The sequence below is a fragment of the Ursus americanus genome, chromosome 11 (genome assembly GCF_024610735.1).
Source record: "Ursus americanus isolate L20-20 chromosome 11, mUrsAme1.1.p, whole genome shotgun sequence".
NCBI lineage: Eukaryota > Metazoa > Chordata > Mammalia > Carnivora > Ursidae > Ursus > Ursus americanus.
In genome coordinates this window covers 37,908,340-37,933,588 of record NC_142137.1, presented here as the reverse complement: position 1 = coordinate 37,933,588, position 25,249 = coordinate 37,908,340, and the positions used below count along the sequence as shown (strand labels likewise).

General features: G+C 34.6%; 1 protein-coding gene across 12 annotated transcripts in view; it reads left to right on the top strand.

The window, feature by feature from the left end:
* The window catches only part of TRDN (triadin), a 355,819-nt gene that overhangs the window by 184,478 nt on the left and 146,092 nt on the right, over nt 1-25,249 (top strand). For 11 of the 12 annotated variants that reach the window (XM_087865452.1, XM_087865446.1, XM_087865444.1 and 8 more), the window contains one exon: nt 24,753-24,806. The exons of the other annotated variant lie outside the window; for it this stretch is intronic. In XM_087865452.1, coding sequence (XP_087721578.1) covers nt 24,753-24,806 — 54 coding nt within the window. The remainder of the gene's footprint in view (nt 1-24,752; nt 24,807-25,249) is intronic. 12 annotated transcript variants of the gene reach the window in all.

The following is a 25,249-nucleotide window of genomic DNA, read 5'->3' as shown; positions in this document are numbered from 1 at the left end:
TTAAATGATGTTTTCACAGACTCTCATTGCACAGGTTCTAAACATTTTAAAGACTTTGATTTTTTTAAATCCAGTTTCACCATTAAATACTATTTATTATCTTTTGATTTCTTATATTGCTTTTTTTAAATCCTATTTTCTACCTAGTGTGATTTTTCATTGCCAACCCCCACCTCTCCATCAAGTAAATACACAGTGCAATGCTTGAACAAAGAGAATTATTGAATGTTTTAGACACTTTTTTGCATTCCAACCTACTGGAAGCTGTCAAATTTTAGATTTGGTAATTGCTAATGCCCCAGTCGTTTTCTTTATTTATTTCTTCTTATGAGTTTCTTACATTATGTGAATTCTTATTTTTCTGATATATTTTTTTTAAAAAACTGATATTATTTAATTTAAACTTCTAACATCTTTATTACATTCATGAAAATTATTAAAAGATACATGTTAGAGTTTTGTAAGCTTTTGGCTGAACCCGTCACATAACCTTTGGTAAAGACATATAATTAGTAATATATTTTTTTTAAAAAACTGATATTATTTAATTTAAACTTCTAACATCTTTATTACATTCATGAAAATTATTAAAAGATACATGTTAGAGTTTTGTAAGCTTTTGGCTGAACCCGTCACATAACCTTTGGTAAAGACATATAATTAGTAATGATCAGGTATCTTGTTTAAAGAATATTGAGACCAAGAAAGATGTTTACAACTTCATCAGAAAGCTATGGCAAAATGACTGGAAGATTCTGAAACACCCCCCAAAATGTGACATTTCTTAAATTAGTTGACCTATTAACACCTACCCAATTAAACTTTCTGTGTTGATAGAAATGTTCCATATCTGTACTGTTGAAAATGGTAGCTACTAGCTACCGTGCCTAATAACATTTGAAATAGGACCAGTTCTATTGAGAAGCTGAATTCCTAAATTTAATTAGTTTTATATTTGAAAAGCCAGATGTGGCTAGTGATGCCATATTGACCAGCACAGCCTCGTCTTTAAATTCACTATGCCCTTTCTTCGCCTCTCACCCCACCTCCTCATTAATCTGAGATCGTAGACACAGAATATAAATTGTAGTTTCAGTTAACACAGAAGTCAGTTAGGGTTCCTGTACTTCCTAAGAGTTGGGTAAATTTCCACAGTGTGCTGCTAATCTGGCTTTTTGGGAGAAAACTATAGCACTGAGTTAGCATTTGTTCATTTCCATGGTGTGAATAACCCCACCATGGCCAATATGAAGCTATCAATGTGAAATCAATCCGCTGGAGAGATTTCTGAAAATATAACTGGGCTCTTATAGGCTGCCACAGACTGGATCTAATGTACCTATATGCCCCATGAAAATCCCAAGCCTGCCCTCATTGTCTTCAAAGCACCAGAGCTTTACACGCTCAAGCTCACCTCTGGCTGTGAGCCCCGCTTGTACTTAATTTGTTCAGTTAGTTGGCTGGCTTCTTAATCCTCCTCATGCTGTCCAGCACTTTTCTTTCATTTCTGCAAAATCCATGCACAGAAACTATGTATGTGAAGCGTTGAATTTTTAAAAAGAGCTTATGGATGGTAGGGTGCGTGTCTGTGTGATGAGGCAGAGATCACTGCGTAACATTAGTAACAAATACAGATTAAATGTCGACTACCTGCTGTTTGATGTCCTTTAGACAGTCTCCACTGCCCTTTCTCAGGTAGCCTCCAACCACCTGTCATCTCTCTGACTCTCCTCCTTTCTGCCTCCCTCACTTGTCCTCACTCACCTCTTCACTTTTGGATGGCCCCCAGAATTCCCAAAGTTCTCACTAAGTCATGAAGAGTAATTCCATTCCCTCATCTCTACTCTTAGAAGCTCCTCTTAATATTCCAACAGATCAAGCTGTGCGAAGGGCCCTTTACTTACTGGGATCAACCTATGTTATAAAGCATTTATTCGTAAATTCAACAATATTTATTGAATACCAACTATGTGCCAGGCACTCTTCTGGTTTGAATATCAAATTTGGCCTTCTGCTACATTAGAATGGAGTGCAACAGTTGTCAAAATGTCTAGCACAGTGCTGAAATATGTTAGCAGCCAATAGATATCATTTTATTACATTGTTAAAGCAAAATTTAGAAACAATAAGGGAAAGGAATAAAGGGTGTAAACTTCAGAAGGATTAAGCCTTTTCCTTTCTTTATTTCATCTAGTCCTTTTAATTATACATCCTATTCCCCCCAAAGCTACCTTTTTAGTTATGATATTTACGACCGTCAGGTATGTATAAACAATGCTGTAACCCACTCTCATTTTAGCAAAATTATGCATAAATAACTGTAGTTTTAATTAGTGCAAACATATCTTTCCATTGACCTGTATTTAATTGTTATTGTCAGTGTAATAAATTCTCTAGCTGCATATTGTTGGTAGACAGTAAATATGTGTAACATATTCTGGTTTCAATGAAGGAGAAACTATAATAAGCAGAAAATACAGTAAGTGTTGTAGTTCTGCTTAATAATGTATTCTGGCTCAGTTTGTTTCTCTGTTGATCATTCTTTTAATTTTCTGTGTCAAATTATTTGGTAATTTTGGCAAGTACACGAGCGGTATTTTTATAGCCCTGATGCTAGCTGCTGTGGCAGAAGAAGGAACACCTTGTGTCATGTGTTACTGCATACGCTTGGGCAGAGAGACATGTCTTACCAAGTCTCTCTCACACCTGCTGTCTGCTCTGGGTCTCCACCGCTTCTGGTCTAGTCCAGGCCACCGTCACTTCTCGTCTGGAACGCTGCTTTATTCTTCTCAGCTGCTCTCCCACAGTCTGTAATTCACGTGAAGCACATACTCTGCGCGACAGTCTCGCTGACCGCACATCCGGATATTTCACTGTCTACTGACACCTGTCGAAAGCTTTGTCTAAATACTTTGTCTTTAGGATGAACTCCAAATGTGAGGGTTTCAGTGCTTTTCTTGATCTGTCTCTAGCTTCATCTCTTGATAACCGCTTTCCTACACAGAATTACATCCAGTCAGTTAAGTCATCCCATTTTCTCAAGCTTTCGGGTGTTTCAGACGCTTCTTTCTTTGTTTGAACCCTTATCTTCACCTCTCCATCTGTTCGTTTTTGAATAACTTCTATTCACATGAAAACATCTAGGTCTTATTTTTATAAAATCTCATCCCTCCTGCATGTCTGGGTAGGTAGATCCCTCCCCCACCCCCAAGCCCGGCCCCATGAGTTCCCATAATAAAGTATTCATCCCCTGTAATGGCATGTAGCCCACATACTGGGTATTTAATTGTCTCTCACTAGATCTGAGCTTTGTTTTTCTTTTCTTTTCTTTTTCTTTTTTTTAAACCACCTCTCTGTTTTAACTGCCAGAGCTAGGCACAATGCAAAGTGAATATTATGCCTTTGTTCAAATTTAAGGTGAATTAAATACTGTCCATACCCAGAATTTGTTTCTCTGCTGGTATTCAAAAGCGACTGTGAAGAAAGCATACATTTGCAAGTGCCTATTATGTTCAAAGTATTGTGCTCGGTACTTTACATATGTCACCTCATTTAATCCTCACTGCAATTTGAGCCTTTGAAAACATAAGCATGCTCAAGGGTATAAAATAGTAAATGGCAAAGCTGGATTCAAAGCTTGACCTTTTTGAGTACAATATTTATGTTCTTTTTACCAATCCACATTGCTTTTGAGGGTCTCTGAAAGCTGAATTGCTGGCGACTATCCATCTCGTTGACTGAATAGAAGAATATATGTTAGAGAGCCTTGTACACTGAAAATATTCAACACGGATACAGGTGATGATAGGTACTCAATACGCATCTATTGACCGAATCACCAAGTGACTGGATAGTATTATTATTATTGTAATTAGTGTCAAAGAAAAGCAAGGAATATATATTCTTCGCATTCTTAGGAGGAACATCACCTAATGTATGTTCCTCATTAATCCATATTATATCAAAGAAGAGTTCTATCATCAAATATGTTTAGGAAACAATGAGTTAACAGATTGTTTCACTACTATAGAATTTCTAAAATAGACTCTAAAACAAAGAAATCGTGTTGTAATCCTAGAAAGGTAACTTCTTATATACAGCGCTTCTCAGAGTTCTTAGAACCTTGAGTTCTTTTTGTGGAGAAGAGTATCTGTTGGACTAGCGTGGCATGGATCCTACTTGAAAGTGTTATAAATCACATGTAAAATCATTTTACTTGGGGTGCCAGGGTGGTGAATTAGGTTAAGCACAACTCTTGGTGCATTAGGTTAATCCGACTCTTGGTTTCAGCTCAGGTCTGATCGCAGGGGTGTGAGAATGAGCCCGCGTCAGGCTCCATGCTCAGTGTGGAGTTTCATTGAGATTCTCTCTACCACTCATGCTCTCTCTCTCTCTCTAAAATAAATAAATAAATCTTTAAAAAAATCATTTTACTCACCAGAGAATATTACTCTTTTTTTTTATTATATCACTCTTAAAAAATGCATTCTGCATGTAAATGCAAACAAGGAGTGTGGATGGCTATTTCTGAAATTGTAAAATATAGAAATTAATTTACATATGTGGGTTGCAAAATAACGCATATTAATATTGTTACTCTTCTAAGACACAGAAATCAGAGTTTTCCACTTTATAATAGAGAATATAAAATACGACTTCTTATTCAAGTGATTATTTACTATTATTCATACTGAGATGCTTCAATTATACTCAGAGACTTTGGTGATTGAATATTGTACATGTGAGGTTGTGATGAACAAACTAAATAACACTGAGCAAACAGCCATCAAACACTATCTGCAAGGTCCTATTCTAAGCATTTTCAATGTATTAACTTATGCATTAACAATGTGAAACCAAGTATCATTGTTAATGTAATTTTTCTTTTTATTAAGGTGTAATTGACATGTAACATTATATTAGCTTCAGGTATACAACATATGATTTGATATTTGCAGATATTATGAAATGAACACCACAATAAGTCTAATTACCATCTGCACCATACAAAGTTACAAAAAATAGGTTTTTTTCCTTGTGATGAGAATTTCAGGATTTACTCTTTGCCACTTCCCAGGATGCAATGCAGTATTATAGACTGTAGTTACCATACTGTATATTACATCCCTATGAATTATTTTGTAGTTAGAAGTTTATACCTTTTGACCCCCTTCACCTACTCCCAAACCCCTTCCCCCTGACAACCACTGTTTATTCTCCGTATCTATAAGTTTTTGTTTCATTTTGTTTTCTTTCTTCATTTGTTCTGTTTTTTAGATTCCACATAGAGGAATATCATATGATGTTTTTCTCTTGTCTGAATTATTTCACTTAGCAAAATACTCTAAAGATCCATCCAAGGTGTCCAAAATGGCAAGCTTCCATTCTTCTTTAAGACTGAGTACTATTTCATTGTGTATGTGTATGTGTGTATGTGTGTGTAGACACACATACACAAGTTTATATCTATACACATTCATCCATTGAGGAGCACTTAGGTTATTTCCATATTATGGCTATTGTAAATAAAAGCTGCAGTGAACATAGGGACACATATATCTTTTAAAATTAGTGTTATGTATTATTTGTTTTATTTTCTTTAGGGACTCAGAAGTGGAATTTCTGGATCATATGGTAGTTCTATTTTTAACTTTTGAAGAAACTCCATACTGTTTTCCATAGTGGCTGCACTAATTTACATTCCCATTAACAGTGCATGAGAGTCTACTTTTCTCTATCTTTGCCAGCACTTGTTATTTCTCATCTTTTTGATAATAGCCATCCTGAAAGATGTAAGGTAATAGCTCATTGTGGTTTGGATTTGCATTTCCCTGAGGATCAGTGATGTTGAGCATCTTTTCATGTGCCTTCTGGTTATCTGTATATCTTCTTTGGAAAAATGTTCAGATCCTCTGTCCATTTTTTAATTGGGATTGTTTGGTTTTTTGCTATTGAGTTATATGAGTTCTTCATATATTTTGGATATTAACCCCTTATTGGATAAATGATTTGCAAAATTTTCTGCTATTGAAGAGGTTGCTTTTTCATTTTGTTGAACATTTACATTGCCATGCAGAAAGTTTTTAGTTTGATGTTGTCCCACTGAATTTATTAGTTCTAACAGTTTTAGGGTGGAGTCTTTAGGGTTTTCTATATACAAAATCATGTTGTCCACAAGTGAGGATGGATTTATTTCTTCTTTTTTCAATTTCAATGCCTCTTATTTCTTTTTGTTGCCTAAGCGTTCTGATTAGGACTTCTAATACTGAACCGACTAAAAGAAGCAAGAGTGGGCTTCCTTGTCTTGTTCCCGATCTTAGAGGAATAGCTTTCAGCTTTTCACCACTGAGTATTGTATTAGTTGTGAACTTGACATATATGGCATTTATTATGTTGAAATATGTTATCTCTATACTCACTTTGTTGAGATTTCTTTTAATCATAAATGGATGTTGAACTTTATCAAATGCTTTTTCTGAATCAATTGAGATGATCATATGATTTTTTAAAAGATTTATGTATTTATTTGAGAAAAAGAGAGCACAGGGGGAGGGGCTGAGGGAGAGGGAGACTCTCAAGCAGACTCCCCACCGAGTGTAGAGCCTGAAGTGGGGCTTGATCTCACGACCCTGAGATCAAGACCCGAGCCAAAACCAAGATTCCGGAGCTCAGCCGACTGAGCCACACAGTCTCCCAGAGATGAACATATGGTTTCTATCCTTCTTTTTAATGTGGTGTATCATGTCAACTGATTTGCAAATTTTGAACAATCCTTGAATCTCTGAAATAAATCCCACTTGATCATGATTTTTGATTCTTTCAATTTATTGTTGAATTAAGTTCGCGAATAGTTTGTTGATGATTTTTGCATCTATATTCACCAGAAATATTGTAATTTTTTTCTCCCTGTGGTGGTGGTGTCTGATTTTGGTATCAGGGCAATGCTCCTCATAGAAGGACTTTGGAAGCATTCTCTCTTCTTCAGTTTTTTTGGAAGAGTTTGAGAAAAATTATTTTTAAATAGTCTTTGAGTGTTTGGTAGATTTCATCAGCGCAGCTGTCTGATCCTGGGCTCTTGTTTGCTGGGAGTATTTTGATCATTGATTCAGTCTCCTTAGGAGTTGTCTGTCTATTCTGATTTTCTATTCCTTCATGATTCAGTCTTTGATGATTGTCTGTTCCCAGGAATCTACTCATTTATTCTAGGTTGTCCAACTTGATGGTATATAATTGTTCATGGTACTTTCTTATGATCCTTTGTATTACTGTAGTATCAGTTGTAATTTGCCCACTTCTATTTCTGATTCTATTCATTTGAGCCCTCTCTTCTTTTCTTGCTGAGACTAGCTAAAGGTTTGTCAATTTTGTTTATCTTTTTTAGGCCCTGCTCTTAGTTTCATTAATCTTTTCCATCATCTTTTTAGTCACTATTTCATTTATTTCTGCTCTGATTTTTGTTATTTGTTAGTAACTTTAGGTTTTGTGGGTTCTTTTTTCTAATTCCTTTAGGTGAGAAATTATTTATTTGAGATGTTTTTGTTTGTTTGGTTTTTGAGGTAGACCCATATTGCTATAAACTTGCCTTTTATAACTGCTTTTGCTACATCCCATATATTTTGGTATTTTGTATTTCTATATATACTTGTCTCAAGGTATATTTAATTTCACTGATTTTTTTTTGTTGACCCATTGGTTGTTCTGTGGCACACTGTTTAATCTTCACGTATTTGTGATTTTTCCAGTTTTCTGCTTGTAATTGATTTCTAGGTTTACACTGTTGTGGCTGGAGAAGATGCTTGGTAGGATTTCAATCTTTTTGAATTTATTGAGACTCGTTTTGTGGTCTGTCATGTGATCTATGTTGGAGAATATTCCATGTGCACTTGGGAAGAATGTGTACTCTGCTATTTTGGGATGGGATGTTCTCTATACAGCTAATAAATCCATGTGGTCTAATGTGTCATTTATGACTGATATTTCCTTATTAATTTTCTATCTGGATGTAAGTGGGGGCATTAAATTCTCCTACTATTATTGTATTGCTGTCAGTTTCTCCTTTTAGGTTTTTAATAATACTTGCTTCATATGTTTAAGTGCACCTATGTTGGTTGCATAAATATTTACAAATGTTATATCTTCTTCCTGGATTGACCCCTTTATCATCATATAATGTCCTTCTTTATCTTTTATTACAGTCTTTGTTTTAGAGTCTATTTTGTCTCATATAAGTATAGCTACTCTAGCTTTCTTTTGGTTTCCAATTGCATAGAATATTTTTTCCATCCCTTCACTTTTAGTCTGTGTATGTCTCTAGGTATGAAGTAATTCTCTTGTAGGCAGCATATAAATGAGTCTTTTTTGTTTTTTATACATTCAGTTATTTTATGCCTTTTGATTGGAAAATTCAGTCTGTTTACTCCAAGTAGTTATTGATAGGCTTGCACTTATTCCCATTTTGTTAATTGTTTTCTGGTTTTGTAATTTCTCTCTGTTCCTTTCTTCTCTTGTGGCTTGATGACTTTCTTAACGTTCGTTATGTTCAGATTCCTTTCTCATTATCTTTTGTGTGTATACATGGGTTTTCACTTGAGGCTCAGAGAGAATATATATATACACACACACACACAACAATTTATTTTCAGGCAATATAGCAGTTTATAATTGAACACATTCTAAAATTTAACATTTTAATACCCCCACCATGTTTTGTTTTTGTTGTCACATTTTATATCTTTTTATTTTGTATATCTCTTAACTAATTACTATAGTTATAGTTATTTTTACTACTTCTGTCTTTTTAATCTTCATGTCAGCTGTGTAAGTGATTAATCCACTACCTTTCCTATACATTTACCTTTACCAGTGAGATTTATACTTTCTTATGTTTTCTTGTCACTAATTAGTGTCCTTTTCTCGAGCTTAAATAAGTCCCTTGCACATTGTTTGTAAGGCTGGTTTAGTGGGGGTAAACTCTTAAGGGAGAAGCTCTGGATTTGAGAGATCCCGCCCGATTATGGGACCCTGCTCAGGGGTAGGGTTTTTGGTGAGACTGCATCTCTGCATCTCCTACCTGTCTCAGGTGACCCTTTTATCCTTTGTTGTGGAGGAGATGTCCAGCTAGTTTTCTGGTCTTTTTCAAAGGAAATTGTTCCATATGTAGATTTTTACTGTAGATTTGTTGTGTCTGTGGGAGGGGGTAAGTTCAGGATCTTTGCATACCACCATCTTGGCCTGCGCCTGTGGGCTCACTCTTTATCGGTGAATTTAAAACATAGGAGTAGGACTTTAAAGCACAGGAAGAGAATAAACAAGTGGCCCAAATGGTCAGTTATTGAAATCAATATGGAACTCTAAAATAAAGGAAACTTGAGGGGCAAAAGATGGGTGGCAATGTGTTTATTTGAAGTATTTATCTTTAAATGGAATGCCTTTTTGAAATGGATACATAAATTATTTCACTTGATCTGTGTTATAACCTTATCAGATAAGCAGCCAGGCCCGGACTAAATCACAGGTGTTCTGATTCCTGGTCCAGCATCTTTCCAAGTTTTATCACCTCTTTTCAAAAATAATGTCTTTTTTTCTTACAGTTTTGAACTAAAAATTTTAATGTAAAGTTTGAAACTTTATATTATGTATTATTATGTATTTTATTTTAGGTGCATATACAATGAAGAGAAAATATAATTTCTAAAAAGTTTCCAATAAATCATTTTGTTAGCCATATATAAACATAGGCAAATCTTTTAACACAAATGATTCTGGCTTTAAAAAAATTAAAAAAAAAAAAAACAACAATATTAACAGCTTATTTCTGTAGAACAAATTTATAGAAAATCTCATATTGTTTGACTTAAACAAGAAGAAATTGCATTATTTCACATAAGAAGTCCAAAATAGAAGTGTTCCAAGGCTTTCCTTTAACTACTTATCTCATTTGCCATAGAAATAGTACTAATAAAATTATATTAATTATAAATAAAAGCAATGATATTGATATAAGAGAAACATATTTACCCAAAGAACTTTAACTATTTAAAATATCAACCTCTATTAAAATATTCAAATAATGGCAACATGTATCTTAGTCAAAAATAGAAGAAGAATATCTAGCTCTACTCTTTTTTTAGTTAACTAAGGATTTATAATTCATTTGCTTTTATTGAATTTGATTGTTTTTATATGAATTTGATCTTGAATTATTTCTAGAATTTTAAAAAAATTATTTAAATTCTAGAATGCATTTTAGTAATTTTGGAATTGTATCGTTTAAAGAATTTTTTTAATCTAGATTTTGTTGTATGTTAAAATATTGTCAGAATAGTCAAACGAATTAATTTGGTGTAATAAAATCATTCACGTGATTTACATTCAGTGTTATAAACCACTTTCCCAGCTAAAAGAAACTTGCCAGGCTCAAACACAGAAACACAATCTTTAAGAGTCTCTCTTGAGATCTAACAGTGAGGAAATATCTGAAAACAGAGCATGAGTTTCTCTTGTGTATTGATAAGAACAATGGTAACTTTGAATTCAATAAATGACAAATAATAAAGAAATGCATGAAGAACATAGCATGTTATGCACACAAATTGCGACCTACAATTGGGACGATTTTAAAATTAAGATCTTAGAGAAGCAAGCAGTTTAGATATGAAACAGATCTGAAGGTACTAATACATACATTTGATATTTGTAGAATTTAAAGTGTGGTATGCTCAATCTCATTCAAGCAGTCATTGGCATTCTTTCCTAAAAATTAAATTATGTATTGTTTGGGGATGGTAGTTAACCCCTATATCTGCAAATACTCCTAAAGTTAAAAATCTGTGTATTCCTTTACATGCAAAATATAATATGAAAAAGACACAATCCACCAAATAACATGCATTTGTTTCACTGACATTAAAATTTTATACTAAAAATTTTAGTATTAGAATTACTTAGTTAATGTGATACTCTATAATCATCTTTGATGTGCAAAACTAAAATTTAAATATTCTACATAGGAATATGTAATATAACTGACAGCAATTGGAAAAAATACAAAATGGTTCATAGAAAGGTATTTGATACTAATGATTGAAAACAGTAAATATGTCTCAATTCTGGATCAAAGAAATTGGAGCCTGGGGTCAAAATCTATTAATACTACTACATATATTACTACTACTATTATTAATACTACGTGTTCTACTGCCCTGGGTGAACACATTTCTGTTGTTCTCCTTCAACACACTAAAAAATGAACAGTAGTATATCATTGTTAATCCTAGGGTAAGTTTTTTTTTGGTGACTCTTGGGAGAAACAAACCAAGTTTTAGTTACTTAGTTACTTAGTAGTTATTTTACTACATAAAATATAGTACTTTTCAATTTCCTTTTCTAGTTTATCTCATAGAAAATTGAGAAGAGCTCTTCTTTAAAAAAAGGAAATTTGGATTTGTAAGGTTAATATTTAATGAGTTTGGGAAATCTTAAAAAAATTAAGTTGTCTAATATATAATTTAAATATAGAAAACTGACAATGAAAGATCTATTTTTAAAATCCAAATGAGGAATTTCTAAACTTTCTAAATTTATAGATAATAGTACATTTTCAAATTTATTGATATATTTGAAATACAACATACATCATACTTAGAAGTGTATAGTTGTCTTTCACTACAAAAATAAATTTTAAGTTAATGGTATATTACTTTTTATATATAACTAAATAATCAACATAAATCACAAAAATAACATATTTTTAATTAAATAAGATGTGTTAATATCAAAACTGACTTATTATAAGATGTACAATAAATAGATTTTCATGCTTTTATCATTTTAAGTGGACTAGAAGTGATTTATAGATGTAACAATTTCTAGATTTTGGCCAACAATTAAGATGGCAATCATTATTTTAGTCTGTATTTAGACATTATTCTTTTCCTTGATGAATTTACATTACATGTTCCATTAAGAAAATCAAACTTCTATATAAATAGTACATAATTTATATTTGTATATTTTAATGAATGAGATATCAGAGAATTAGTCTTAAATACTTATTTACATGAGAAACCAAATATAGACATTAGGTAGTCACAGCAGACAAATGGTTTACTCAGGACTCCTGGGTGACTCAGATGGTTAAACATCTGCCTTCGGCCCAGGTCATGATCCCAGGGTCCTGGCATGGAGTCCTGCTCCTTGGGGAGCCTGCTTCTCCCTCTGCCTCTCTGTCTCTCATGAATAAATAAATAAAATCTTTAAAAAAATGGTTTACTCAATCAAAGCAAATATTATATTTAATAGTATGAAAGGGCACTTACGACACATAACCATATTCTACATGGACTTAAGAAACTCCTGGGCATTATATTCAAGGTTCTGAAAAATCATATATTCTGCTATACAAACATTTTTAAAAAGTTCAATATTATGAATGAATCTTCACTGGGAAGATGAAAACTTTGGTTTGGGGTTGTTGCTGAGCTGCATTTTCTGCATACTCAGAGAGAGAGAAAGAGAATGATGATATTTCTCCTTTATCTTAAATCAAGTTAGAGAGCTTCAGAAAACTTGGTATGTGTCCCCTAAAATGGGGACTGGGGGGAGGCAGATTCATGCATTAGTACCTGTCTCACACCTGGAAAAGTCTAAAGTGAGAAATTGTCTTTGAGTGATCCATAGCAGCAAAGTAAAGATGGTAGTAATGGGAGCAGGTTGAGGAAGCTGAGGGGTTCTATAGCACCTAGCTAGAAGAGGCCTCCCACCACAATGAAACAAGAGTCAGATTGCTTCAGTGGAAGGATTTCAAGGAATCCAAAATAGTGCCATAGGAGAGGTGGAATCCATCAGTTTGGGGCATCTGACATGGACAAGTGGCACCATACTCAAGTTACACTTGAGCCGATCAAGTAAGATTGTGTCCTTTATCCCTGTTTCCTCCTCTTTGCTCCTACCCTGGAGGGGAGATGGGGAGGGTGGAGGACAGAGTGAGGAAAAGGGACAGGAATCCCACATCATCCTTCCCACTTTCAGCCTTCCAAGCCCAAGGCAAGCTCAAGCTGAGCTGTGGTACAATTTTTAATTGGGATAAAAGTTGGGAGCTTTGATATTACACCAAATTTGGATGTTTTAAATGTTTAGGAAAAGAGACTGCTGTTTTGTTATCTAACATGACCAGGAAAGCTATAGGGTCTTTTCCTAATTTTTATCCAAGAGATGGGGAAAAGTAAATCTAGAGAATGAATTTGCAGTAGTTATTGAAAGAACAAAGTTTCTTTCTGCTTACAGCCATATGAATACAGTATGCTTTGGTAACTCCTGACACAGAACAGAGCTGGCCCTTATTAGTGTTCATCTACTTTTCTCTTTATCTTCACATCCAACCACTCTTTCCCATCCAACCTCAAATTCTATCATTTCCTGGAAACTTCCTGTTCCCAAAGTGCAAGTGTTATCTTCCTCCTTTGAGCCTGCATAGCACTTCACCAGGACTTTTCTTAAGGCATCTATCCCTTCTGTGGTGGCTTTTGTTCACAATGTTTCTATCTCTCTCCCTAATCTACACATGCCACGAGGATAGAATTTCTATAAGTATCGTTGTTCTTCCTTCATGTCACTCCCTCTATATGGATATACACAGTACATTCTCTCTCTGTCTCTCCGAATGATAAATTAAAACAATAAAACTATCAAATTAAAATGTGTGCTGTTTTAAAGGCTAATAGAACATGGGGAGAAGCATGGTAAAATATTAAATTTTTGGTGAAATGAATCTTAAGGAAGGTAAAAGTAAGACTGTTTCCTTTTGTAATTGTTTCGTTCAAAATTCTTTTAGAACTTGAAAATTATGACAATATAAGAAACACTTATAATAAAATTTTCACAAAGATCTCACCACCAAAAATCAGACAGGAAGTGGCAACATCATATCACATCAGGGTTCAGAATATCAGCCCTAGAGACACATGGTCTAGGTTGAAATCCCATCCCAACCAATTGGTAGTTGTGTGACATTGGCAAATAATTCAATGGCTCTCTTCCTCAGTTTCCTCATCCTTAAAATATATTAATGGGGTGATCCACATGTGGCATAGGAAGATTCTGAACCTACTTCCACCACACACACATTGAATCTACAGTTATATATGGAACAAGTCTCTCTGAAAAATACTTGAAAACTAGCCTAACAGCTCCTTCACAACAGACTATAAAAGGACCACATTGAAAAGGATAGAAGAGGCAGAGATGTGGTCTCACCAAAAACCCACCACAATCGGAGGGAATCTCACAAATGTGGAGTTTCTCCCTGAAAAGTGAGGGGTTTGTGCTCACATAAGGCACCTCAACCCTTGGTATCCTCATCAGAGAGAAAATCGATAGGACTTGCATCCAGGAGACCAAAAGACTGTTGAGAACTGAGATAATACTCTTCAAGAGTTTCAGTGCAGACACGTTTAGTACAAAAACAGCACTTTGAAAAGTGTTTTCACTATATATGAAGATTCGCTTTGGGAAGGAAACAAACGTCCAGATCCAAGAAACCTAGAGAGCTCCAAGTAAGACGAACCCAAAGAGATTCACACCAAGAATCATTACAATTAAAATGACAAAAGTTAAAGAGAGAATCTTAAAAGCAGCAAGACAAAAAACAACTTGTTATGAATAAGGGAATTCCCATGAGACTCTATTGGCAAATTTTTCAACAGAAACTTTGCAGACTAGAGGAATGGCACAATATAGTCAAAGGAAAGAAATCACATGATAGTATAAATCTTAAGGGTAAAGGTAAATATATAGTAAAGGTAGTAGATTAATCACTTGCAAAGATAGCATGAAGGTTAAAAGACAAAAATAGTACAACTAACTATACAATATTTAGTTAAAAGAAACACAAATTAAAAATATGTAAAATGTGGAAACAAAAGCATAAAATGAGGGAGTAAAAAGTTAGAGTTTTGGAAGGAGTGCGGACTTAAAAACAGACAAATGAAAAGATGTTCAACATCACCAACCATCAGGGAAATGCAAATCAAAGCAACGAGATTTCACCTCCCACTTGTTAGACTAGCTATTATCAAAAAGACAGGATTAACAAGTCTTGACTGGGATGTAGAGAAAAGGGAACCCTTGTGTACTATTTTTTAAAAAAGAGTGCTTGCAAAACCCTATGGTTAATGGATTTTTTATTGAGATATAATTGCCGTATAACATTATATTAGTTTCAGGAGTACAACATGGTGATTTGATATTTGTATACAGTGTAAAGTGAACATGACAGTAAGTCTAGTGACCAGCCATCACCATACAAAATTACAAAGAAAGGTTTTTTTTCTTGTGATGAGAACTCGTAGGATTCACTCTCTTCACAACTCAAGTATGTAATGCGATATTGTTGACGATAGTCACCATGCTGTACATTACATCCCCATGACTTATCTTGTAGTTTGAAGCCTGTACCCCTTGACCCCCTTCACCTGTTGCTCGCAACCCCTAATATCCCTCCCATCTAGCAACCAGTATTCCACTCTCAGTATCAATGAATTTTGTTTTGTTTTTTCATTTTGGTTTTTTTTTTTTTTATTCCACATATACATGAAATGATGCAGTATTTGTCTTTTTCTGTCTACTTATTTAACTGAGCATAATTTCCTCAAGGTCCGTCCAGGGTGACACCAATAAAAGCAAGAACCTCAGACCTGCCTGCTCACTCTCTCCCTCTCTCGTTCTCTCTCTTTCCCCTGCAACATCACTGTGTGGCCCCGGATAGGCCATGTAATTTCCAGAACTTCCAAATAACAAATGGTTTTTGGGGTTTTTTTCCCCGAGTTCCCTGATGGCTGTTGTTAAGGGTGTCTTGCCATCATAATAAGAACCACAAGGGCCAGTCTAGTCACAACACTGGTTATTGATAGGCTGAGACTGACATCAAAAAAAGTAGGCTTTCTTTTGTCTGCGTCCCAATTCATGTTCACAAATGTTGCCAGGGGCTACCTCGATAACAAAAGAAATTGTTTCTCTCTTTTCTTAATTCTGAGGTTTATTTCCTCCTTTTTAAAATATCCTCTTTCTTTGACCTTGTTGAAACCAACATTATTTGGCTTGTTCTTATACCTTATTACTAAAATTCTTCTCAGTGGAAAAGCAACTTGAGGGGCTCCCGGGTGGCTCAGATGGTTGAGCATCTGCTTTTGGCCCAAGTCACGATCCCAGGGTCCTGGGATCAAGCTGTGCTGGGCTCCCTGCTCAGCGGGGTATCTGCTTCTCCCTCTGCCCCTGCTTGTGCCCTCCCTCTCTTTCTCTCTCTCAAATAAATAAGTAAATAAAATCTTCAAAAAAACAAGAAGAAAGGAAGAAAGAGCGAGCACATGGCATTTGCTGAGATTTCAAAGTGAATTATTTTGACCATAATTTACATTTAAACAATTTTTAAATTTTTATTTTCACTTCTCACTAACACCAACCAGATTCTTCTGCCCTAGCCAGATTGATCCATTATCCCACTTTACACCTTTCTTTCCCTCACCCCTTCTGTTGCTCTATACTCTATTTCTCCTTCAAGGCTTATCTATATCTTACCTCCTTAAAGATTGTCAGTACTGAAACTCACATTACTATACCCTTTATTTAGCATTTTTCACGACGTGCCCCTAAGGAGTGGAACTAGTTCTTATATTTAGGTGTCGTGGTGCTTTGTTCACAAGAAGCGCACATGCAATAAATACTGAAGAAAGGCTGAGTGATGGGCCTCAGTAATTATTTGGAGAAATATTTTCTTGTTTAATACCAAATTGGGTGTTGTTCATTCCCTACACTCTGTTCAACCTGAGAACAAAATTTAGCAGAAAGTGTTCGCTTAAAAATACACCTCTGAATTCTTCCTCAGATTGCTTTATTTAGGACCCTCTGTTAAGGATTCCTTCTTTTTGGAAATCATTCTAACTTATCAGTGTAATAAATCTGCATTTTATAAACCTTGCTATTTTTACAAGAAACTTAGATTTTCTTTGAAGCTGATTATAACATCTTCAGATTTTTGACATCTGCAGTACTATAGAGAGAAAAAAAAAGACTCAATGAGTCTGAGCAATTTTATGAAGATAATTGCTACCCATTTGGTTTACAATTTTCAGGTATATAACAATGATTTTTCAAACACCTTGTCTCCTAATCATTATTCATTTATTCATGCAAAAACATTTACTGAATGCGTTCTCAGTGCCAAGAACTCTGTTAGAGACTGACGATACAAATAGGAATAAAACAGTCTTTGCTCTCAGTTTTTTCCTTCACTATCCTTACTATTTTATTTTTTTGTAGGGTTACATTCACACTTACAATTCTGTTTGTTTATATAACATTTCCAAATTGGGTAATTAGATAAAAAGGGTGTGCATTTCTTATTTTCTAGAAAAGTGAAAAACAGTATGATAATATTCACAGACACTGTTTACTAATGTTAGAACAATAGCGACTGGTATTTTTGAAAGGCTGAAATAAGATCGTTCTGTTCTATGATGTCATTTAATAAGGAAACCACTCCCCGTTCTATGCGTAAGCTGTGAGTTATAGGATCTACCAACAGTACCTCACTTAATTTTTAAGACTGAAATTTTAACTGGAAACTGTGGCTGAACAATCAAATTCTGTTTTCATTGTGCGTGTGTGTATGTCTGTGTGTGTATAATAAACTAGCTTATATTCTCAATAAACTCTTTATTCTCAAGTAAACTCCTGACTTTCTTTAAAAATTTTTTTGTTTTATTTTGCATAAAGAATCAAAAGCAATCCTTGCTAAAGAAATAAATAATTTATAATGGGAAAGCAATAATTTTCTAAACTGTAACATTTATTTCAACGAAAGCATCAAATAGCTACTTGAGCCTTTTTTTTTTAAGATTTTATGTATTTATTTGACAGAGAGAGAGAGCACAAGCATGGGGAGAGGGAGAAGCAGGCTCCCCACTGAGCAGGGAACCTAATATAGGGCTGGATCCCAGGACCCTGGGATCATGACCTGAGCCAAAGGCAGATGCTTAACCAACTGAGCCACCGAGGCACCCTAGCTACTTGAGTCTTAAATGTACTAGGAAGTGTATGTTTCTCCTAAGAGAATTGGTCCAGGTTGGTGGTCAGAATGCTTGTTTTTAAAATATTAACAAAGGAATAATTATTGTAATTTACCATAACTATGGTAAAGGAGAACTCCCAAGTAAGCCTCAATAATAAAAAGAAAACACATAATAAAAAAAATTTGGTATCAAAACATAATATAGGTAACATTTTCAAATACTCTTACTGGTGTTCATAGTCATGGATTTTAGAAAGTTGCTGTGGAAGGTAGAAAGGGTTACCTCTGCTTTAGGCAGATCCATGTGGGACTCCTCTAAGACAGGTGTCTCTCCATCGGGCATCTCCAAGATTGCAACCTCCTATCTTCCCACGATGACATTGTATTTTGTTGTTTTACTAGCTGTAGGGCAGGAAGCTTTTCCTAACCTAATGGAGTCAGCCCTCTCCTTAACATGCCTGTGTATATACACATACATACACACACACATATTTAGACACATTTATTTTTGGATAGAAGGTCAAGTGATCTGTGTCTCATTTATAACGTATATTAATTTTTTTAAAAAGTTTCTTTCCTTTAGTCATTTAAATAAATTGATACCTTGGTCTTCAACTCTAAATTCTAAACTCCCTTCTTACCATATTCTATCCAGACAACCAGGCAGTGCCATGAGTGGGGAATGTACATTTTTCTAACAATGAATATTCTGACTGAAATTCAAGGTTTTTTTCCCTATGCTTAATTCTCTCCAAATAATATAAGGAAAAGCTGATTCCATGTGTAGAAACTATAAATAGATGTTGACTTACATTTAATGAAAACATCAAAGTTCTTTTTTTTTTCCAAATTAAGAAATGCTTAGAATGGTTTCGATTGAAATGATAGTATGTTTTCTTAAAGATTAAAAAATCAAGGGATTATTTTAGCAGACATGAAATAATCATTTTTACTTCTGAATTACACTCTATAATGCTAAGATATTAAGTTAAAAACTACTTTGATCCTAAAACAGAATACATTGCTTGATGGAATAAAGATTTCCTGGGGGAATAAAAGAAGCTAAATTATGCTACCTATTGTAAATGATGCCGCCAGTTTATTTAGATTTTTAACCTCTAGCAATAACAGATTATTTTGATAAATTATTCATGTTTCTGCATTGTGCACCTTTTGCAATTTGCATATCTGGCAGCAAATAGGCCCTCCTTTCAGGCTTCAGTCCCCTTGGTCAGACAGGATGGCCGAAGGCTGCTTCATGATTAATTTCATCTCAATAGGGTAATTGTCATACTCAGATGAAGCAACACCTCTGAAATATGCTTTCCTGGAGCCATGAAGTACAAGAGGCTTAGCTTAAGACCTTTTAAGCATATAATAACTTTTAGCTTAAATGTTAACCTTTCTCTGTTTCGAGAGTATCTACATCTAAAAATAGTGAATTAGATTTTATAAGAATAAAAAACAATGATTTAAGGCTTAATTTAGCAGTTCATTAGATTGCCGGATGATTTGACTTTAGAGTCTAGTATCTTATTCCAAAAAAGGATGTATATATTTTGATGGATCAAGGTTTCATATTGCTGGTTCAAAGTTTAGCTGCTGAACCAGTAAATCTTTCTTTCTTTCCTGGTTTGTGGAAAAGTTATTCAACTTTTCTATGTTTAGTTTTCTCACCTAAGAACAATCTAAATGCTTCCCACTACTAGAACTAGCAAGAGATGGCTTTGGAGACTTGTTTCTGTTTCTTTTTTTGGAAAATTAATGAATGAAATTGATTTGTAATTTGAGTCCTAAAGAAACATTGGTTCGTGTCATGCTTTTAAACAGAATTCCTAGATTACCAAATCCATGCAAGTTGTAAATTTGTTTGAAATAGTGAAATTCTAAAAAATTCCAAATTGCAACCAGGGTCACACTATACTGTAGTGAAAATAAAGTTCTGAAATTTAAAATTAAAACACTTTCTGCGTATCATATGATAAATGATCAAAGAGAAAAAGAGTTTGAATTAGTTTTTATCATCTTAAAAATGAAAGAGTCCTAAATTTAATGACTCATTTGAAACTGGTCAATTAGATTTTTTTACCCTTTTGTAATTAGGTTTTTTAATGCAATCAATTGCTTACATGTTTATGAAAGACAGTTTTCCCAGTATTTTGCTAGGTGCTAGAGTTATGAAGTTGAATAAATAACTCATCAGTGATCACAGGGAATTTATAGATTAGTAGGAAACTATAGTTTTGTAAGTAAATAATTAAAATATAATCGCACACTGAATAGAAATCTGTACTGCTGAGTCCGTTGGGCTTGTTATGGAGAAAAGACCAGGAGGAAGATCAAGTCATCAGAAACCATTAACTACTTGACCACCTGCTGCCGCTCATTCTCCTGCCTTTGTCAGATCACTCACCTCTCTTTCCTTCTGCTCTTTCTTTCGTATTTTGCTGTTTTGTGAAGGGATTTAAATGTTATTTAGGGATATTGATTGTTACATTTGAAAGAGAAAATGATTGCTTCCAACTTTATTTTTTTTAAGAGTTTTTAAATTTATTTTTGAGAGAGAGAGAGACAGAGACAGCACACACATGCTCAAGCGGTGAGGGGAGGGGTACAGGGAGAAGCAGAGGGAGAGGGACAAGCAGACTCGCTGAGCACCGCGGAGCTGGATCCCACAACCGTGAGATCGCGACTGGAGCTGAGAACAAGAGTGGAGCACTCAACCTGCTGAGTCACCCAGGCGCCCTTCAACTTACTTTAAAGAATAAAAATATTAGGGGTGCCTGGGTGGCTCAGTCAGTTAAGCATCTGCCTTCCGCTCAGGTCATGGTCCCAGGGTCCTGGGACAGAGCCCCCCCATCATCGGGATCCTTGCTCAGTGGGGAGCCTGCTTCTCCCTCTCCCTCTACTCCTCCCCCCAACTCATTTTCTCTCTCTCTCTCTCTCTCTCTCTCTCTCTCTCTCTCTCTCGGTCACTCTCAAATAAATAAATAAAATCTTTTTAAAAAAAGAATAAAAACATTATAAATGTAATCATTTATTTTGAGGGAAACTGGAGGATTGCTTAGAAATACTTAAAATGTAAGTATGATCACTACAAAATTATTCTTCATCTACTGTCCGTTAGTCAAAGATCACCACTGAACTCGGTGTGGCAGTCCATTTGTTGTTACAGTTATGTGAAGGGGCGCCTGGCTGGCTCAGCTGGTAGAGCATGTGACTCTTGATCTCGAGATGTACGCATTGGGTATAGTGATTACTTAAACATAAAATCTTAAAAAAATAAAGTTATGTGAAACTTAAATTTGAAAACTCAATGGATTTACCCTTCATGTTAAAAGAAGTCAATATAAACAGAGCCCCACAGGAAAAACTTTATGATATTAAATGAATATTTAAACCTGTATGTGAAAATTGATTCCTTAACAAAACATTTGCAGACTCATAATATTTTTTCCATTTTGTAAATCAGACTGTTCCATTTGGCTTATCTGATTCTTGAAAATTTATATAAACACATGTTTCAGGAGCCTGAGAATACTAACTTCTCAGATAATTTTCTACTAAAGTATTCCCGAGAAAATTATGCTGACATATTAATCTAGGTCCATCCTGTCTCTGATTTCGTGGTCCATATTATTATTTATTAATTTCAGAATTATTATAATCTTTAGTTGAACTTTCTTATCTTCCTGCACTTTTATTTAAATTGTTGTATTTTATTTCAAAAATGTAACTATGAAAATTATCAAATCAGTCTTGGGAACAGTGAAATCATTTGCATTTGCCATAATAAAATTTTCATTTGGGATGCAAGTAGAGGAGGTAGTGAGTGATACACAGAAAAATAAGACTGGCTCTCACTTGATTATTAAATGGGTGTTAAGTACATGGAGATCATTATACTTTCTTCTTTAGTTTTATATATATTTGAAAATTTCCCTAATAAAAAAGTTAGTTTCTTTTGTAGTTGGCAGTAATAAAAGACAGAACAATTATTTATAATAAAAATTTGTGTGGATTTGAATGTATTTTCACTCTTCTGCAATTTTTGGTGTGGCTTTAATGCTGTTCATTTATGGTCTCAGAGTTAACTCCTTCCTTAAAGTTTTGAAAACTGAAATGCTGTACACAAGCAGATATCAAATCTCACCTCTTCGTGTGTCCTCAATAGATTTGAGACTGATGTTGGGTGAATGCAAGTTGGCAAATTTGTTGGAAAGCATTTGGTTTTAAACTGTTAATTTTTACTTAAAAGTTTGAGATCAGAGAAAGACTAGATGGAACTATGAAGGAAAAACCATATTTTACTGTGACAGAATTGAGAATTAGCTCCATTAAAGTTATTCCTTTGTGGGTGGACACTGTCTGTAGAATGCCCCCTTTAAAATAACACCTTTTACTTGGGAACAGTATCCAGAGTGTATCACTGTGCCTTGGTGGATGGGCGGATTTGAGGGAGGTAGAGGGGTGGAGAGTTATGACATAGCAGGAAAAAAGAGTCCATAGAGTATGAGCCCTTAAAACATGCCCACTCAACGTGCACAGAGCCAAACAGATACTGGGTAGGGTTAGTGAAGATGTGACGCTTGAGAGCTAAGTCTGTCACCTGTCAGAATACTCAAATGGGGAATGCTGAATAGTCAGGAGCATGATCTGACCCCTGATCACTGAGGGAGAAAGCAGCTGACAGAGTAACTGAATGACCAACGGGAGAAGTAATAGGGCCCTAATTAAATTCCCCCAAATTCACAGTTGGGTGTACTGGGAGGTGAGGTACAATCTTTGGTATGGAGGGATTGTTTTAGGAGCCATGATTTAAGAAAACATAAAGAAGAAAGAGAAGATAGGAAAATCAGCTGTTAAAATTCTAAGGTACTATACTGACTACAATTTTCAAATCTTCTTTTTAAAAAATCAGAAACTACTTTACAATTTTCTGATATTCTGAGATCTTAAAGATTGAAACACCAGAGCAGTCTAGGGTCCTTCTGGTGATCTTTTGGACATATCCTTTCATCTAATTTTTCATTTACCAATATTTATTAAGTGACCACTAGATGCTAGTCATGTAGGTATAGGGCTAGAGCAATACTGAGAAATACATTAGTTAAAAATTCAATATTTGTGTATAAATCTTGACTAATTATTGAGACCGTTTATTCTGGGAGTGACAAAGATAGCACTAGCATGAAGCTGGCATGGATTTTTCCTCCTGAAGAAAGGAAAAAAATAATAAAGAGATCATAGGTAAAATGAAATCAACTTAATTTTGGCAAAAAATAATTTCTCTAAATAATAAATAGGGTAATAATTAAAATCACATATGAATCAAATAATTTTTATAAAAAGCAGAATGCAAAATTGACATTTTCATAATCCTTATTATGATATAAATGAATAATTAACTCACCAACAAGAGGTAAGACATAAATTAGAAACAAAACTTTCGTTTGACTAAAAAACATGGAAACTTTGATTCTTTGCAAGTTATTCTGATGCGATCTTATTTTATAACTCTAAAAGTGTAATATTAAATAAGCTATAATCAACATTTGATAATTAAACAAAAGATTGAGTATTTATGTGTATCAGCTACGACATTTACACATAGCTTAGTGTATACAGGTAATAGGTCCCAAATCAATATGTGATGAACGAATGAATAAAGGTCAACATCCATAACAAATGACCAAATCTTCCTTCCCATATTATTAAATGTTAATTTAATTATTGAAAGCTTACTGAAGATAATCAGGAACTATTATTTAGTGAAATGGGAGATAAGCATTGCTTTTTGAAATCTTTATTTCCCCTTTATTTTCATGCTAATTAATTAAATAATACATTTAAGTAGTTACCATCTGTGTTTTTGTATCCTGTTTCTTTAAAGAGAAAATTCTGAAAAAATAAAAACAAAGACCCTGGGGCGCCTGGGTGGCTCAGTGGTTAAGCATCTGCCTTCAGTTCAGGTCGTGATCCCGGAGTTATGGGATCGAGCCCCACATCAGGCTCTTCTGCTGTGAGCCTGCTTCTTCCTCTCCCACTCCCCCTGCTTGTGTTCCCTCTCTCGCTGGCTGTCTCTATCTCTGTCAAATGAATAAGTAAAATCTTTAAAAACAAAACAAAACAAAAACAAAAAAACACACAAAGACCCTATGACAAGAAGGAAGAGAGATTCAAAACGAAGTTTTGTTATTCTGTCGCGACACACACGCTGCCCAGGACCAAGCTCACTGCGCCGCAGGGCGGGGAATGGCGTCTTGAGTCCACGCCAGCCTCTGGGTATTAGTTGTCCTGGGCTTTATCCTCATATTAGTCATTCAATGAGCTTCTATGAGCCACTTTATTTATGTCTAAATGTTCCATCCATTTCAAAAGTTTGGTAATGCAGAAATTATTTACCAAGAATTCTGAGATTTTCAAATTCAGGTGCCCAACAAATGCAAAGTGCTCCATGGTCACGTCACAGTAAGGCAGTTTTGAGAAACTTTCTTTTTTTGGTCTCAATAAACCTAATTTCTTAGTGATCCCCCTACCAACTGTGCACCTTCCTTAACAAAAATTCTGAGTGCTAAGGGCAATGTGTTTTACGTTTGTTTTTGATTTTCTAATCTCCCCCTTTTTAGGGCGTTAACTATCTTTCTGAAATGGTACTTCATGGTCATTTATTTATTTTCTTTATAAGATCCAGGGAAAGCTCCTGAAACCAAACAAGGGACTATAAAAGTTCCGGCACAAGGTAAGCAATAAAACAGTTTAAACATTCTCTTTCTTTCTTTCTTTTTTTTTTTTTTTAAGTACGGAACACTTTATTGACAAAAAGCAAAAGCTTGTTTATTGCAGAATAGCGCCATCTGCTGGGTTATTACAGAAAATATGGTTGCGTGAAAATACACATTTTGAGTATTTATTTTTTAGTTGGAGGAACCATGAAGGACCCAAGAATTAGTATGTTGACTTCAAGTTTCAGTCATTGAACTTTTACTTATATTTCTAAAAATAAGCCATAGATAGATTGATAGATGATAGGTAGAAAGATTGATAGAGATATAAATAATATACAATTTTTCCAGTGTTTTCAGTTATACCTTGTAATTTGCATCATATTAGAAAAATTGTCAGAATGTTATTAAATTAATATTATTTCATCTATATTAAGACTGCAGAAATTGGGTTTCAGAT